The sequence below is a fragment of the Aptenodytes patagonicus genome, chromosome 4, assembly GCF_965638725.1.
Source record: "Aptenodytes patagonicus chromosome 4, bAptPat1.pri.cur, whole genome shotgun sequence".
In the NCBI taxonomy this organism is placed as follows: Eukaryota; Metazoa; Chordata; class Aves; order Sphenisciformes; family Spheniscidae; genus Aptenodytes; species Aptenodytes patagonicus.
The window spans coordinates 82436176-82452544 of NC_134952.1; the positions used below are offsets into that span (position 1 = coordinate 82436176).

The 16369-nt window shown below is 40.8% G+C and overlaps 1 protein-coding gene across 14 annotated transcripts in view; it reads left to right on the forward strand.

Moving 5' to 3' along the window:
* The window catches only part of CAMK2D (calcium/calmodulin dependent protein kinase II delta), a 172801-nt gene extending 157531 nt beyond the window's left edge, over window positions 1-15270 (forward strand). For 13 of the 14 annotated variants that reach the window (XM_076337321.1, XM_076337326.1, XM_076337330.1 and 10 more), the window contains 5 exons: window positions 5557-5632; window positions 6827-6921; window positions 8208-8436; window positions 12648-12697; window positions 13243-15270. In XM_076337321.1, coding sequence (XP_076193436.1) covers window positions 5557-5632; window positions 6827-6921; window positions 8208-8436; window positions 12648-12654 — 407 coding nt within the window. In that variant the 3' untranslated portion in view covers window positions 12655-12697; window positions 13243-15270. The remainder of the gene's footprint in view (window positions 1-5556; window positions 5633-6826; window positions 6922-8207; window positions 8437-12647; window positions 12698-13242) is intronic. The other variant, XM_076337325.1, reaches the window with a different exon arrangement.
* Window positions 15271-16369: the final 1099 nt, after the last annotated feature.

Below are 16369 nucleotides of genomic sequence, written 5' to 3' on the forward strand. Positions count from 1 at the left end.
TTAAAATACCAAAACATCCGTCATTTCTGTGTGATTCTTGTAGATTGAGTTTACAAATGCTGCTTGGGGCTACAGGAGGGGAAGAAAAGCCCCGTAGTTCCCTCCTAGAAGAATAGGTTTTGCTGTTGTTTTGTACTTTTTTTTTCCCTGTGATACTTGATTTCACTAGCTGTGAGACTGCACCTTGTAGGTTTAAGGCATTTATAGTGTTAGATGCTTTTTGGGTAAATGGTGTTCTTATTTTGTGTTCTTTAGATATTAGTGTTAATGGTGTTCTTTGATTAGGAAAGATTATCCCCACCCTGTAGCTTCGTGGGGAAAAAAGGTGGTGAAATAGAGCTAGAAGTTAGTAACATTTAAAGTTAACATGTGTACTACGGCAGTGCTGCAGAAATAATTTTAGCCAGTGTTAGAAAACGTTCTGTTTTGTTCTTTTCTTCTTATTTGGTCTTTTTATAGCTCTTCTGCATAATATTTTTGCTTGAACTGCCTTTGTATTAGTCATACACCCACTCACTTGCCAAAGCAGGGGTTGTATTTTTTTGAACTGATAATATCTTATTACCTTAACTCACTGTCCCTACGGGGTAAAGGTTATATTTAGAGAGTAGGTCCATGGTCTTTTCTTTAATGGATTTATTTCACCTGTGTTCTGAGCAAAGAATGTAAAAGCTACCATCTTTTCCACAGAAGTTTGCCATTTTACGGTAGCTTTTTGCTAGGCTATCTGCAGGCTTTTTCATTATTAGTTTTTCAAGAAAATGGCTCGGCACCTTTGACTTCTTTTAACAATGTTCTTCCCTCACACCTCAGCTGTTTTAAAAACACCGAATGTATTTTTGCTAAGTAATCCTTTGCTTACAGAGATTATGTAATTTTACGCCATGGAAAGCCATTGCCGTATTCTACGACAGTATAGATGGGTTAGGCTTTAATTTTTCAACTGGCTCTTACCACACCCGTTAGAAAAAGTAGCTGAACCAGTTTTATCAGAATCCATTATAATTTTCGAGTTTTCCTCCGGTATCTTAGAGTATTTTTGTCATTTATCAGACAAACTCTTACATGCCATAAGACTAAATATAGTCCTTGCGCTCTGAACACGTAGTGATATTTTAAACGGCGAGAATAAGACAGCCGTAGTGCACGTAGCTCATAATGCCAAAGAAACTGGGCGGCTTGGTTCAGTCCGACCACCTCATCGCGCTGTGAGAGAGCAGACGGATCTCTGGCCGGCTTTAACCAAAGTTGAAGTACGTTATTTAGGAAGTTCTTACTGCACATCAAATAAAAAGTACAATAGCATAAAATTGCCCCTGTACGTCAAACAGCGTAATTCTCCGAGAATTCAATACAAGCAAAGTTTGTACTTTGTTTAAACTTTGTACAAAATTTACTACTGGATCAAAAAAAAAAAAAAAGAGTCAAATTAAAATGGTGATTGCAAGTGACAGTTATCTGGCAGATGGGAACTGGCCAGATGCCTCTTCCCTAATGCCTCGTGTGTTCGCTTGTTGTCCTTGTGTAGTTTGTAATGTGAATTTAGATGGAAAAAGAAATTGGAGGTTTGGAAGAGCCTATGTTAATGAACATTCGGTAATTTTCTTACTGCTTTAATAAGCGCCATTTATTTCGGTCAGGCGTTGTCTGCAATAGCAAGACCTTGTTCCTACCAATATCCATCTCGCCTTAGTTCATCTTCAGTGCCCTCCCCATTTCTTCCTTTGTGCTAAGGGAAAGCGCCAGTATTTGACGTCATTCACATGGCCACCAAGTCCTGGCTGCATTTTCCTTCTCGCTGCCTTCCAGTCTCCTTCCAGTTTTCTGCTTGTTGTATTCCAGTTCTTCCCTGTCTCCGTTCTCTTCCTTCCTCCCAGGCTAAACCTCTGCTTCCTAGACAGTCCGTTTATAGGCTGAAATACTTTTGGTCTGTATTTGTACTCCGTCTCCCTGCACCCACACACATACCTCCACAGAAAGTCTAAAATGCTAAGATAAAAAAGATCCCCAGAAACAATTATCGGTAGGAGGTTTGCGTAAAACCACAGCGGCTACTGAGATTTTTAATTATTCTTTGATATCTGATGCTACTGAATATTTCATACTGCCTTGTTCTTGACCATTTTTTTCTTGCAATGTTCGCTCTTGCTCTCAAATGAGTCAGGGCTGAGGACAAGGTGGGGTTTTGCACACAGGATAAATCCTTTCTGGAACTCCAGCTTCTAAATTACGCTTCACCTCCGTCATGGGCTCTCAGTCACTTTCTGCCAATGTGGTTGCATATCAGCTCACTAAGTAGGAAGAAATCTAATTTTCTAATATGTGTGTAATTATTTGTCTGTTAGTGAAGGGGAAGAGTAGCATAGTTGCTTTCATATACAGTTTCACGTGGTGCTTGTAATTTTGTAGAAAAATTGAGAAATGAGTTGGAAGGCAGATGATTTGGCAACATCTTTCTGTTCCTGACGGTCCGCATCGTGAGCTGCGAAGTCTTTCCACAAGTACTAGAAGAACTGACGCTAGCGCTGGACTTGGACGGTGATTGATTTGAGCCGGTGATACTGCCTTAATCTCCTTTACTTACTTTGCTGGCCCGTAGAGCTTCCTGATGGATGTGCTTTATATTCCATGGACAGGTCAGCAGACGCGGCTCTACTAGATGTTAGCACTGCCCAGAGAAACTTTGCTGGAACCATATTCTGTAATATTAGGTGGCTCCTATCAGAAAGCTTCATGAACACGTGCGTTCCACTGCAAATTCATTTTGGAAGAAAAAACAGGAAAAAGAGCAATTTGGCAATACGGTTCAGTTTCTCCCTCGGGGGGTTGATGTTGAGTTATATCTTGTAATGTAGTACAACATCAAAGGTATGATTGAAGTGCAACATTTTGATTGACCCACAACAATTTTTTTTAAATGTATGTAAGCAAAAATTTCCGGTCTCATTCAGACTGAAATCAAGTCTCAAAATCTCACAAGATTCACGGAGAGAAACTTCTGTCATTCACATTCCTTTAACTTTAACTGGAAGGCACGAACAGATGCCAGTGAGTCAGGTTACCATCCAACTAAATTGAGCTGTTGCACACCATTCATTTAAAACAACACAAAACACCTTAATAAGCCTCTGGGCTCGGATCACAGAATGTCGTGTGGCAGAATATATTCAGATGTTCACTGCTGTTCGCTGCTCCCTGTCGGAGCATGTATAACGTGTGAGTTAAGCGTGGGCTTCTCATGGTAAAACTTTGAAAAGAAAGGACTGATGTTAGTGAAAAAGGGAATATTGCCAATTGTCTCTAGCCAAGTGAAAGTAAGATTACGTGTCCATGTGGTTTTATGTCTCTTGCGTGTGGAAACTACAGTACTTTTGTAGACGTTTTCATTGCTTACGTTAACAGTTATCCAATAACATGATCTCATGATTATGTAGCAGCTCATCGGAGGTTTTTACCTCGCTTTCCACTGTCTGATTTAATAGTCTGTGATTTCCTAGTCTCTGACTGGAATGTGTTACCGGGTTATTTAATCAAATCCTTTAGTTTAGTTATATGTATAGGAGATGTAGCGTGCAAAACTTGTGATTTCCTCACTGCATGAAGCCTGCATATTCTGGGTTTCTTTTTGCCAGCCTTTTCTAACACTGCACCATTATTTCTTACTCAACCATCCTACCGCTTGGCTTGTGCGGACAGTGCCATACAATGTCCACAGTTTGGTCTATGTTGTTTAAACACATGACAATGGAGCCATTGCTGATCTGCAGTCAAAACGTCTCTTCATTGCAATTCTTTGTTCTTTCCACAGTCTTCATGGAAAATAAGGCAATTCGTACTTGACATATTCTTACCCACCATGCTATCTAGTAGTCAAGAACTACTCACAGAAAGCCTTGCTAGACCTTTATATCCACTTTTTTCTCCCATCGCTTCTTTCCTCGCTGGTTTCTTTTTGGTGCTTTTTATCTGAATACATTGGGTTTGCACTTACTGAAAGAGATGGTGGAGCATAAATGAAAAGGTTCTTTAACGCCACGATGCCAGTTCTTGCAGCACAGCATTGGAGACTTGCATTCTGCCTATGCTCCCCAGCGTTTTCTTTTTGAAGAAGAATGTGAGCTCTCTCAGTACTTCGGTTTAAACATTCCAAGCGTATTTGCGTGTGTGTTAATAGTCTCGTTCACGTGTAGGAGTGTGCAGGAGAATTACAACTATTGCTTCCAAAGAGAGCTGCTGCAGCCTAGTGGCTTGCATTTCTTTTTATTTCAAGCTTGGTCTTCCAAATCGATTTTCTGAGGTTTAATAAGGAGTTGAATGTAAGTTAAATCCTTGCAAATGTACCGGTAAAATCTGTCTCACTTACCCGTTTAGCGTTAAACTCACAAAAACCTGTCTTTGAGAGCAGTGCCTCTCTGGTTGAACTTCATCGCTATGAGGTTGAACTTTACCAAATGATGAATATACAGGGCAAAAATATAAACCTCTGTTCCTCAAAAAACAAGTTTTTAAAAGTACAAGTCAGTTTTCAAAGTCAGATTTTCCATCTCGATAAAGTCTCTTAAACTTTGCCCTCCTAGAGTAACTGGTATTAGTAATAACCATACCACTGTGCAGGAATTTGTTTACTCCGCACTGTTTCAGTGGAACTCCTGTCAACATTAACAAATACTGAACTGCGGGCTTATTTCTTGGCTGATGGGTAAAGGAGAAGCTGTTTCACATACTTTTGCCTTTGAGGCGTATGCAAACACCGCTTGAGTTCGAATATTCTTACTAGAAATACGTATCCTGCTTGTTGTTTTTAATGTAGTATTCTTCTGTTGCTATTTAGCATTTATTATAATTAGTTAGTAGATGTACCGTAATATCGCCGAATGCTCTAAGTGAGGTTTATTGTAATGCAGAGGCGGTAAGCATTTTACAAGCAAAAGATAGGCACAATCACAGAAGTCAGAGCCGAAAGACACCGTGTTGTAATTAGACCCGCGTGGATGTGTATGCGTTATATGTGATCTGCGAGCTTTGCACCAGACGCTCTTGATTATAGGCTTAGGGCCTAAATTCCTCTTTACTTAAATGTACGCATTTGGCCAAAGCGAACACCAAGTGTTACACAGATGCCTGAAAATCAGCATTAGACACTGAAAAGGTAAAGGCCCCGCGTGTATATGAAACGTTAGAGCGTTGCTTGTAAAACGATAATCAGTTTCCTTTAATTTGAAGTTAAGAGTTGGGGTTTGGGTTTGGGTTTGTTTTGCTCTTTAGACAGCAGATCCTTCAGTGAAGGAAAGACGGTTAGAAGCATGATAGGAAAGTGGATTGATCTTGACCTGTGTTTAATTTCCTCATGAATACAGGAGTGCACTGAAGCCAAAACAGTGTAAAGCAGCAATATAACATCATGTCCTTTGGTCATAGAAAAGGAAGAGAAATGGCTGTTGCGCCAGCTGAGGAATGACAGAATGCCTTTGTTACGGCTGTTCTTCTGACAGCCTTTCAGCTGTCACCTTCCACTTCGCCTTCCATTTTAAGAGTCGTATTTGTATCTCTCTCTAGCTCGTAAGCAGGAGATTATCAAGGTGACTGAGCAGTTGATTGAAGCTATCAACAACGGGGACTTTGAAGCTTACACGTAAGTTTTCTCGTTTAGGAGGGAGTGAGGAGAGCTGATGTGTTTGCCGCTGTGTATGTAAATACGCTTATTTATATATGGGCCTGTGCGTTTGTATTTTATGTATTGCTGAAGTTCATTCTCAGATGCCCCCGAGAAACACAAGACGTGTTCGTTGCTGCTTTGCCCCGGCGTTACAGGAGCCTGGTTGCCAGTCTCAGAGGAGCTGCTGGTGTAAATCCAGTGTGCTGCTCTGCCGAGACAGGATCATAATCCTGACGCAAAATACGCAGTGATCCATTTCGGTGTACAAAAGTAGTGTCATGTTTGTGATTTAGAATCCAGAAAACACAGTAGAAGCCTCTTTTAGCAGAAAATTTTTATTGTCTGTAGAGATTGATATTAGCTAGAATCCCATTGGTACTTCAGAGTGTGAAAGACCACGTGGAATTCAGGTTCCACCAGCCTCTACTGAGCACTGTGCAAGAATTTGCTGGGGGAAGGTGGACCCATTTCTCTCTCGGCTTTTCTCTGCAAAGACACGATGCCATCACTGCTGCTCTTCTCTTCCTACCTCAAAAAAAAAGTTTTAAAAAGTAGAGGAGAGCCCTTCTCGGCATTTCTTTTGGTCTCCTGTGTTTCTCTGGGTGGATTCTATCCTGTTGAGGCACAAGCCTCACAGTTCAACAGTGACACTGCTCATCCTGTTTAAAGACTTGCCAGCACTAAACTTTGGTTTGGTATGATCGTGTTAAAACCTTTGTTGTACAAATGTCAAGTGGAAACTTATTCCGGATTCTTACCTAAATTTTGTCAGTTTAAAAAAAAAAAAAAAAAAGAAATCTTGCTTAAATAATGATGTGAGACGTTAAAAAGATATCCTTTGGATTGCACAGAAGCAGCTTTCAGAGTCACAAGTAAAAATTCCTACTTGTAATACCATTGACTTGTGGGGCCTTCTTTGGCAGTCTCTTTTTTTTGTCAAAAGATGATTTATATGAAATCTAGTCCACCTAAGGTAAGCTGCCAAATCTACTAATTTAGGTGAAACCAGAATCCCATTACTTCTCCCCATTTAAGTGCTGTTCTTTTCCAGTGCGATGGCACGGGTGAGTACATGTCCGATGGGAATAAAGGAAACATTTAAAAAGAATCTCTCCGAAGTTGTGTTACGTAACTGCATGTGTTTATTACAGAATTTCTTCTTTTCCACAGAAAAATCTGTGATCCAGGCCTTACGTCTTTTGAACCTGAAGCTTTGGGGAATCTGGTAGAAGGGATGGACTTCCACCGGTTTTACTTTGAAAATGGTAAACACTCCTTTTTCATCTCCGTGAATCTTCATCTGTTCCTTGTGACTGTGTTTCTCTGGTCTAATTAGCATTTTGGTTTGGGAGTTAATTGATTTGGGCAGGGGAAGGGAGTATTTTTTTTTTTTCAGAGTTCTGCTATATGTGTTTTTCTGTCTGTTTCTGCTGCGCTCATCCACACATCACAGGGCTCCTTGGATAGCGGAGGAAAGTTTCAGGGGTTTGGAAAGAGAAGGGCAAGATGTAGAAAAGAAAAAACAAAAAACCAGAGATGAGTAATTCTCACACTTTTTTTTTTTTTCCTTCCATTGGGGAAAAGTGAAAATCATGCTGTGAGTATACTTAAAAGAAAGGTCACTAAATCGTGTGATTACAGTGGTTGCAACTAACAGTCAGCGCTTCCAGTGAGTATGTGATGCATTGGGGAAGACACTGTAGTCACTCAGTCTGTGCTGCTGAGGATCTGATCAGCTGTCTTTTTTGTATTTGGGGAGGGGTGGGTGTGTGTATATATATGAAAACGTCAATGTATATAAAAAAAACCCATATATATATACACACAATCATGTCAGCTATAAGAAAGAAAAATTACCCATAGAATGGATTTAATAAAGTTTTGGAGGATCATGTAATGTAGGTAACCATTTTAGAGCAGACTTGACTCAAAAGGAAATAAATTGTTGTAAATGAAGATAGTGGCTTATCCAGTAATTTCTGAGAAATGTCTGAGCATAAAATGGGATTATCGTGCTCCTAAATTCTCTTCCATCTCCAAAACAGCATTTTCCATATTTTTCCTTAAACTGTTTCCTTTCGTTACAGCTGCTTCTTAGTTTTCATAGATATCAGCACTTAATAAAATATGTCACAAGAGTGAGTTAAAAACGGAATTATTTTAACTGAAAATATTGAGTACAAATGCCATTAGACATTAGACACAGCAGTGAAACTGAAGTATTGGGAAAACTCGATTGGGAAACTCACGATGGGTGGCCCCCACGTTATTTAATCCACGTATGTACATGGATTAAATAATATGTACTATTAAACATTTGATTGGCTTCCTTATAGGAAGGGGGAAAACATACTTTATGCTGCGACTGTGCTCATTTCTACAATGTACTTGAGCTAGGTGTCAGTCCTGATAACCAATAAACAATAATTATTACTTTGTTATCTGCTAAGCTTGAGATTCTTGTTTTGTAAAATGGGGTGAGATGAGTTATTTTGGCTTACAAGGAGAAAAATTAATCTGTCCTCTCTGTGTGTGTGTGTTTGTTTCCTAGCTTTATCCAAAAGTAATAAACCAATCCACACCATTATCCTCAATCCTCATGTCCACCTTGTGGGTGACGATGCTGCTTGCATTGCATACATACGGCTCACACAGTACATGGATGGAAGCGGGATGCCAAAGACTATGCAGTCAGAGGAAACGCGGGTCTGGCACCGTCGTGATGGGAAGTGGCAGAACGTTCACTTTCACCGTTCAGGCTCACCAACAGTACCTATCAAGTAAGAAACCCTTGAGACCACAAGCTTAAACTCTGTAGGTCAGACCAGATAGTCTCATAGCTGCTTTTGGCCTTAAAAACGACGAAACCGTCCTCTTGATAGTGTAATTTCTTGTGGTCATTTATGCGGTGTGTATTATATTCAGTAGTGTGCGTGTAGCATTGGTGCAGATATTTTTAAAATAATGCTTTTTTTGTTGTTGTTTTCAACCATGATGCCCACTAATCCAACTCGGTCCCTGAACTGACAGCTTGAAGAGCAGAAAAATGTTTTAATGTAGATAAGGCTTGATACAAGTCACACAAAATAGGATTGGACAACCTGAAATAGAATTTCAGGAAAACCTGAAAAAAAAAAAACAAAAAAGCAATAGGATACATGGAGCTGTTAGAGCTGACCGGAAAGTTTCAAGGAAAAAAGTATCGCTGTTCTGAAAAACTGAAGTTTGGGTAATATTTCTTGTGATTTCCAGCCACCTCTACTTACTCAGGCCTAGTTATGTTCCCTGCAAGTTGATTTTGAGCCAGTTTACGTATTTACTTTGTAAATTAAGTCATACAAGTACCTATCACATTCTGATCTCTTTTCCCGCGCTCTCTTTGCTTACCTGCCGAATAGCCGCTGTCTGATAGTTATGACATCTGTGTGGGCAAGCCTCAGATCTCTCCCGGCATCATTTTTCTCTTTCGTTCATTGGGGCATCTCCGCGTGCCCGCGCATACCCCCGGAGTCACGCCGTGACTCGACGCGCGCAAACCTGAATTCCTTGAGCCAGATTTTTCAGCGGGGTAAATTCCAGCACGCTTGTAGTTGCGATAACAAAGATAAAAGAGTCACGGCTTCCTCAAGAGGTTCTGCGCAAGTCCTTTGCTTTTCTTCTGCTTGCAGCCTTCGCTAATGCTGCTGCGTCCCTCAGAGCCCAGCCTCGCTGATCTCTGGCTTAGGTTAGGCTGCTTCCAGATTGGGCAGCACTGGTACAGGCCTTGGTTTGCCCCGGTGCAAGCCCTCTGGGTAGGATATAATTACATTTGCGTGAGGTGTCTTAATGTGGCGGGATTTCCTGGCGTGGATGATAAGAGCTTAGATTTCATCCTTCGAACTTCGTCACGTCCCGTATTCTACTCCTTGCAACACTATTCTCCCATATGAAATAATGCTCAATTAAGTAAGGAACATGATAGAAAGAAGTGTTAAACTTCAGCGGGGATGAATTTTTTATCTTTATTTAGGAAGAAAGTAATTCGATTACCTAGTGACAACCATCATGTTTTATTTAAAAATGTGAAACCAATGGGAGCAGGAGCCACGTCGTCCTTTGTTTTTCACATTCCAGCTGCACTGCCGGTGTTTAAACAGATAATATTGGAAGAGTAGTTACATTTTCTTGAAACGCAGTATTATGTAGATTTGGGGTGTTTGTTTTCATAAAGGAGTGTTTTGTCAAGGGATCTGACCTGGGTATGTGTAGAGCCAGAAAGCATAAGTGAAACAGGTTCACCTATCCCAGTGCACCCTGGATAAGCGTTTATAGCAGAATGACATGAATTGGACTAGAGAATTATTTAATCTTTTCCTTTGGCATTTTTTTTTCCCCTCTGTTTTTTGAGAAGGGCTGGGGGGGGGGGGGGTCAATTTTTTTTTAACTTAACCATATTTATAGGAAACAATCGTGAAGACAAAAGGTAATTCACGACACTTATACACCAAAACCAGAAGACAACGAAATAGCCATCTTATCACTATTTTCGTGGAAGATCGCAGAATTTGCCCAATAATTCCTGTAATAATTCTTTCAGTAATACTTTATTAGAGAGATACCGAGTAGCTTCTGCAGCTTCTTCTTTTGGAGGTACAGCGTTGTAACAGGAGCCTCAATACTTGGTTCACGTAACGTGTATACGTGTGATGGGCTGCTGTGCGCTGTGGCACGTACTGCTCCTACGAACACTGGCCAGAGGTAGCTTCTCTGGAATATAAACTAGCTGCCACAGAGCAACTCCTGGCCCTTCAGCGTGCACCTCTCAAGGGAATGCAGTCGTACGTGCAGACCCGAGATCTGCCCCTCGGAAGCAGCGCCGGTATTTAGGACTTGGGTAACGTCAGTTCTTTACGGCTGCTCGTGCTCTCTAATAAAGATAAGGCTTACCGGGACTGCTAAGGATGGAGGGAGAAGCAGCTGAGAGGTCATGTTTTTGAGACTGCCGGGTTGTGTCTGTGTCAGTGGGTGTTCTGAGCCTGTGGGGTCAGACAGAGGGGACGTCAGTATTGCGGGAGGGTATCCAAGCTGAAAAGGTCACAGAGGAGGGGTAGCGGCTCAAAGCCTTAGAGCACGGCCAAGGCTTAAGGAAAGATGCTCCGAGATTGCAACGTAGCCCTAGATATAGGTAGCCCCTGTGTTGCGCTGGCAACAGTATCACATAAATCCCTTACCTAACCCTCATCTTGAATTCAGAAGGGTTTTTTGGACTTGCTGATATCACTGTTCTAAAATATCTTTGGTCTGATGGTTAGAAACCTTACTTTCCAGTCCAAATTTTAGTCGTGTTCAATGTATCCTTGATGATTCTTATTTCATCGTTGTTCCCCTATACTGGGGATAGGTATGCAGACGTGAGCTGTTTTATATGAAGGCCGCTTAGATCACTTCCCACCTTCTGTTTTTGTAGGGTAAATTAACAGTGCTGACTTGGTTGGCTTTTTTTGATAGGATCTCCATTTTCCTGGCTACCTTAATAGCTCTTCACTGTCTTCTTTGGTTTGAGGTTTGTCTTTTCATTAGCTTGGGCCCTTCTGAAATACTGCGTGCGGTTGTGGTCAGGGCTTTATTTAACTTCACAATGTCTTTCTTTTCCCTGTGGAGGATGCCACACCTGCTATGTTCTGGCATGATTTTTGCACTTTTGTCAGCTAGATCACATCAGCAGATCATCTAAGACAGCCATGTATTTATCCTCAACTCTCATTTCCAACCAGTGAGCGTACAGAAGCTTGTGCTGAGCGTGCAGCTTTGTACTTCCTATTATTACGTGTAACATTTCTGGATTACCCAGCCCTCAAGGTTATTTGGTTCTTCTTGCACAACGCTCCTGCTTCCCTTTGTGTTTATAGTGCCTTCCACCTAAGTGTAAGTATACTACATGCGATCAGTCCTACTGCTTGTGCTCAGATCATTGGCAAAGGCTAGTGGGTCTCCTCTAGGCTGATAGTTCCCCTTTCAGCCCAAGCATTGTCATTTTTCTTTTAGTTATTTTACATATTCTTTCTTTAATCCCCATCTTCTCAAGTTTAACCGGTAGATTCCCATGTAGCGCCATGCCAGAACTCGCCTTCTGTAACCCAGCCTGACCATCTTTTAGACTGCCTTGAACTTCACCTTTAGTTCTCCCAGTCAGAGCAGCAGCGTACCAGCAACTCCATTTTGGAAAGCTACAGAAGAAATTTAATTAAAATATTGTTCTAGATTATCCTTCCTTTCTTTTCTCATATTTGAAATTTTTACAGTCTACAGCTATTTATTTATTACCAATACACAGTAGTTAATAACGGCACTTCCATAATAAAAAAGTATCTTACACGTAATGTCTGAAGAATAATTTCAAATCTAATAAACTTGTGAAAGCAATTATACCTGTGATCTGCTTTGCAAACGTAGCATCCTAGATTATGTCAAATCAGTTGCTGCGAGCACAGTAGCTTATTTGTTTTCAGGACTACAGTAAGGAGTGCACATAAATCTAAGGACAGAACTGAGCTCTTCGGTAGCTATAGGTGTATGGAAAGGTTTCCTTATGGCAGATAATTTATTTGGAAAAGAATACGAGCGCAAATGTATATTTAGTTTACAAAGAAATTTTATTTGCCGTTTTTGCTGCGAGTCAGACAAGACAAACTTTACTTTCTGTCTCGTCCATTATTTCTGAGTGATATGACTGATGGTAGGCAATCACTCTCTGTATTCCACGTTCTTAAGAACTTGAGCTAATGTGTTTCTGCCGAACAGTGTCTGCATCTACACCGAGAGCGGACCTGCACGATACGGGCAGTCAAAGGGCTATCGGACCTAAAACTGACTCCCAAACCTAAATTCAGACCTGAGGCTCCCAGGCTTATATCCCCTCACTTACCACACCTTACCCCTTCTTGTGCTTTCGTAAGCTGAATACCAAACAGCAGGAAGACTTAAGTAAAGCGTTTGTTCTGTGTTTGTACAGCGCCTAGCACAGCGGGATCCCAGTCATGACTTCGGCCCCTAGATGCTACGGTAATACAAATGATATTATAAGCCGAGTTAGTTAACGACTTGCTTACACGTTCCTTTCCTTTCGTTTTCTCTTTGCATACGGCTCTAGCATGTCTTGCATGTAAATGACATCTGATTCTTCCTTGTTACTCGGTTCAATTTTTGTATGGGAATCTCAGTCCGTGGCAGCGTCTGTAACGTACATGCTGAGGAAGTAAGTTAAACTCGGAGATTCACATCTGAATTCCGCCCTCCCTCCTTTAAGAAATCGGTTAAGGCACTTTGGCTTCCTGCCTCAGTTTCCTTTTTTATTTTAACAGCCTCTCTGGCACGTTGTAAAGATGGAAAATGTCTGTAAAGTGGTTTGAAAAATAAAAGAATGCTTTGCCTGAGCGTTTGGGGTTTTTTTTCCCCCCTTGGTTTTCTTCACAGTATTGTGTTAAATGATCTTGAGGGGTTTTTTTAATAGTATTAGCTAACACTGAAGCATGTATCGTTATCTGGTGGTGATGTTACTTCAGTAATGGCAATCTGTTTTTGTTTTTTTTTTTTCTCCTTCCTCCTAGCTAAAAATATCAGCGGTGCCGCTCTTGCATTTTCTGTACCCAACGCAGCTGGTTGATTACCATCCTGGCCATCCCGTCCTCTTCATGCATGTTTCTGAGTGCATGAAGTTGTGAAGGTTCTTCATGTAACACATTTGTGATGCACCATGTTGCTGTATATTCCATCTGTACACTGCTAACATTTCAATGAAGGTGATGTTCCATGCAAATAGAGAATAACAAGGCATAAAAGACAAAAAATGTATGTAGATACAGAATACATTTGTCACTTTGTCCATTTATGCCAAGTTTTGACAGACAACTTTAAAAACTATCCTGTTTATTAAAAAAGAAAAAAAGTACATTTTACCCTCTTTTTTTACGAACTGTTTTTTGACTCCTCCTTTTCCCCCCCGAGTCCCAGGATTTTGCTTTGGTTCTGGTAGGAATGGTTAGGATTTCCGCTGGCAGCTCCGTTACTGTAAAACAGATTTTTATTACAGCATGTAGACGGATGAAATCACTGATAAATGTGGAAGTGATACTATCTTGGCTTTGTACCAGCTGAAGCCTTCTTAGTCTATGTAAACTGGAAAAAGCTCATCATTTGCTGGCTTGGTCACTTCAGAATTAACTGTCAACGTTCTGGTGAGCCAGCAGCTTCTTTTTTTTTTTCTTTTGAGTCTTTACCTTTGCTTTCTTATTATGCTAATTGAAAATTTCTATTGGATGACTAAGCAAAATTAAAAATTGTAAGGAACTGAGTGGTCACTGAGGGGCAGTTTTTGAGGATTAAAATGGAAGAATAGAGAAAGATTTTTATCGCTTTTAGGGGGTACTGTAAATTTTTTAAGGAGGCTTTAAAAAAAAATATAAAATTTCGGTTAAGCTATAGACCTCTTCTGTGGTTAATATACTCGAGAAATATTAGGCCTTAAAAGCTTAGTACGAAGAGTTTACTTTCTTTACACTGCTGCTGTTGCTCCTCTGGAAACGTGTTATGGATACACCAGTTTTCTAGTAAGACTCTAACACTTTACCACAGATTTGTTTCTCCCCCCTTCTTCCCCCTCAGCCTGCTCTTGGGTTTCTTAAAATCCTCACGCAGCGTCCAGTATCAAGCACAACAGTCCTTGCAGCATTACCAACTTGTTTTGGCCCCCGAGCCGTCGCTGCGAACGCCTGCACGCTGCGCGGGGAGCGCTCTCGGTGTCAGTTCAGAACACGAACTTTGTGACAGGGACTATTTTTGCTTCCCTTAGGTTGCTGTGGAAATACATCCTTGCAAGCATTTAGGTTTATTCCCTTCCATTTTTAATAGAAAAATACAGGGATCGGTTATTTCTTCTTTTTCACGTGTTAACTGTTCTGTTACCAACAGGGCTAACTGTTTTCTGCAGCGCTGTATAGTGCATGATATCTCGGTGTCCTTTTTAGCAGTTGAGAATTTACAACTCGGCAGCCTGAAGTTTTTAAAATGGGAAAGCTTCCTAATTTGTATCATTTCACGTTTCTGTGTTGATTACTAATCAAAAGCAGTTCTTAAACATTTTGATGTTGTTACTAGTGGATGTATGGTAGATGGATTTAAGCTTCTCTGATAATTACTACATGATTTTAAACAATATATATTTAAAATAAGCATCTACAATAAATGTGTTGAGCCATATTAACCTGCCGATGGGATCTGTGAAAAAAGTAATGGCCTGGGGTTTTTTTTCTCATTAATTTCTTTACTTTTTTTTGTGAAGCGGCTATAAGTGGCATAACTGTATTTAAAATTAACAAATTAGGTGTAGGGTGGTTTGTTTTTTTTTATACTTCTAACATAGCATGTGGTGTTGACGTATTACTGTAGACCAAGTTTGTCTTCCATACCAAGACGTGAGGAAATTGTGATTTGTTCTCTCCACCACAACTGAATTACACACTTCTCTCCTGTCATTTCGGAACACTGCAGTTTACCATGGGACACAGTGTACATATTTCTTGCCATAATGGTAAATGATTGATATATTTAAGGATTAATAAATTTGTGATTTCTGCTGACATTGTGCTTGTGTTTTAATTTCCCGATTAATCGTGATTTTTGCATCGGAAAGTGTGTAGCGGACATTTGAATCGAGAAGTCAGAGACACGGATGCAGTTTCTTACGAGCCGAATTTGCAGTTTGAAGATACTAGTGTTTGCTTTCGTACTTTGTCTTTTGGTTAGTTCTTAACTGCCTTTCCCGAGGACCCCATCGTACACCGTTTATGCTGTACTTTGCTGATAGATTTTGCACATACCTTGTATTTATAGGTCCGTATTTAGAAATGTTTTCGGTAGTTCGCACGTTTCTGTAGCTGCCTTGCTGTGTTTCATACGCTCAGCCTGTAACACAAGATGCTGTAAGAGCAGTTACTGCATGTTTAGCGTTGCAGACCATAAAATGCATTAAAGTCCATAAGTAATTAGCACTTAAAATAACGTACCAGTTTGAAAGCTGTGCCACTAGTGGATTTTAGGCGCTCTTATCCTATGCTGAGCCACAGCTGGGAACAGTCCTTTACACCAGCAGAAAAGAAGGACCGAGGGGGCCGAGGAGAGGAGGCAGCGTCCAGCTCTCGCGGGTCACGATAGGCAGAGCTGGATCATTTATCTGGTTCTGTGCCGGGGGCAGCGTAGGTGCAAGCCAGACCCATAGCAGCAATCCGGGAGTACCGCCTGTCGAAGGAGCCGAGAGCGTATTCCTGGGTTTGTGAAAATTAACAGCGCTTCCTTTTGGGCAGCGACTTGCTGTGTATTGGTAAACAAGAAGAAAAATAGCTGGGAAAGAGCTCAGAGGTTTGGAACATTTCGGTAAACCCCAGAGGAAGCAAAAGCAGTTTAGTCTGTTGGGAGGCTTTATGTTTTGTCATATCACTTCTACCTACTTTGTTCACTCATTTTTTCCACTAAATGCTATTCCAGCAATCAGTTTGACTTCCATTTTAACTGTACGCCTGCAGTAAGCTGTTTGACAGCAGTGGAATTGCTACTAATGTCAGGTATGTGGAGAAGAAGAGAGATCAGTGTATAAAGTGTAATGATGAGGAGGGGGGTGGGGAGAATACATTTGCTAAATACCAGGTTGAAGATTTGGGAGAGGGGCAGGGTTTGGGGAGA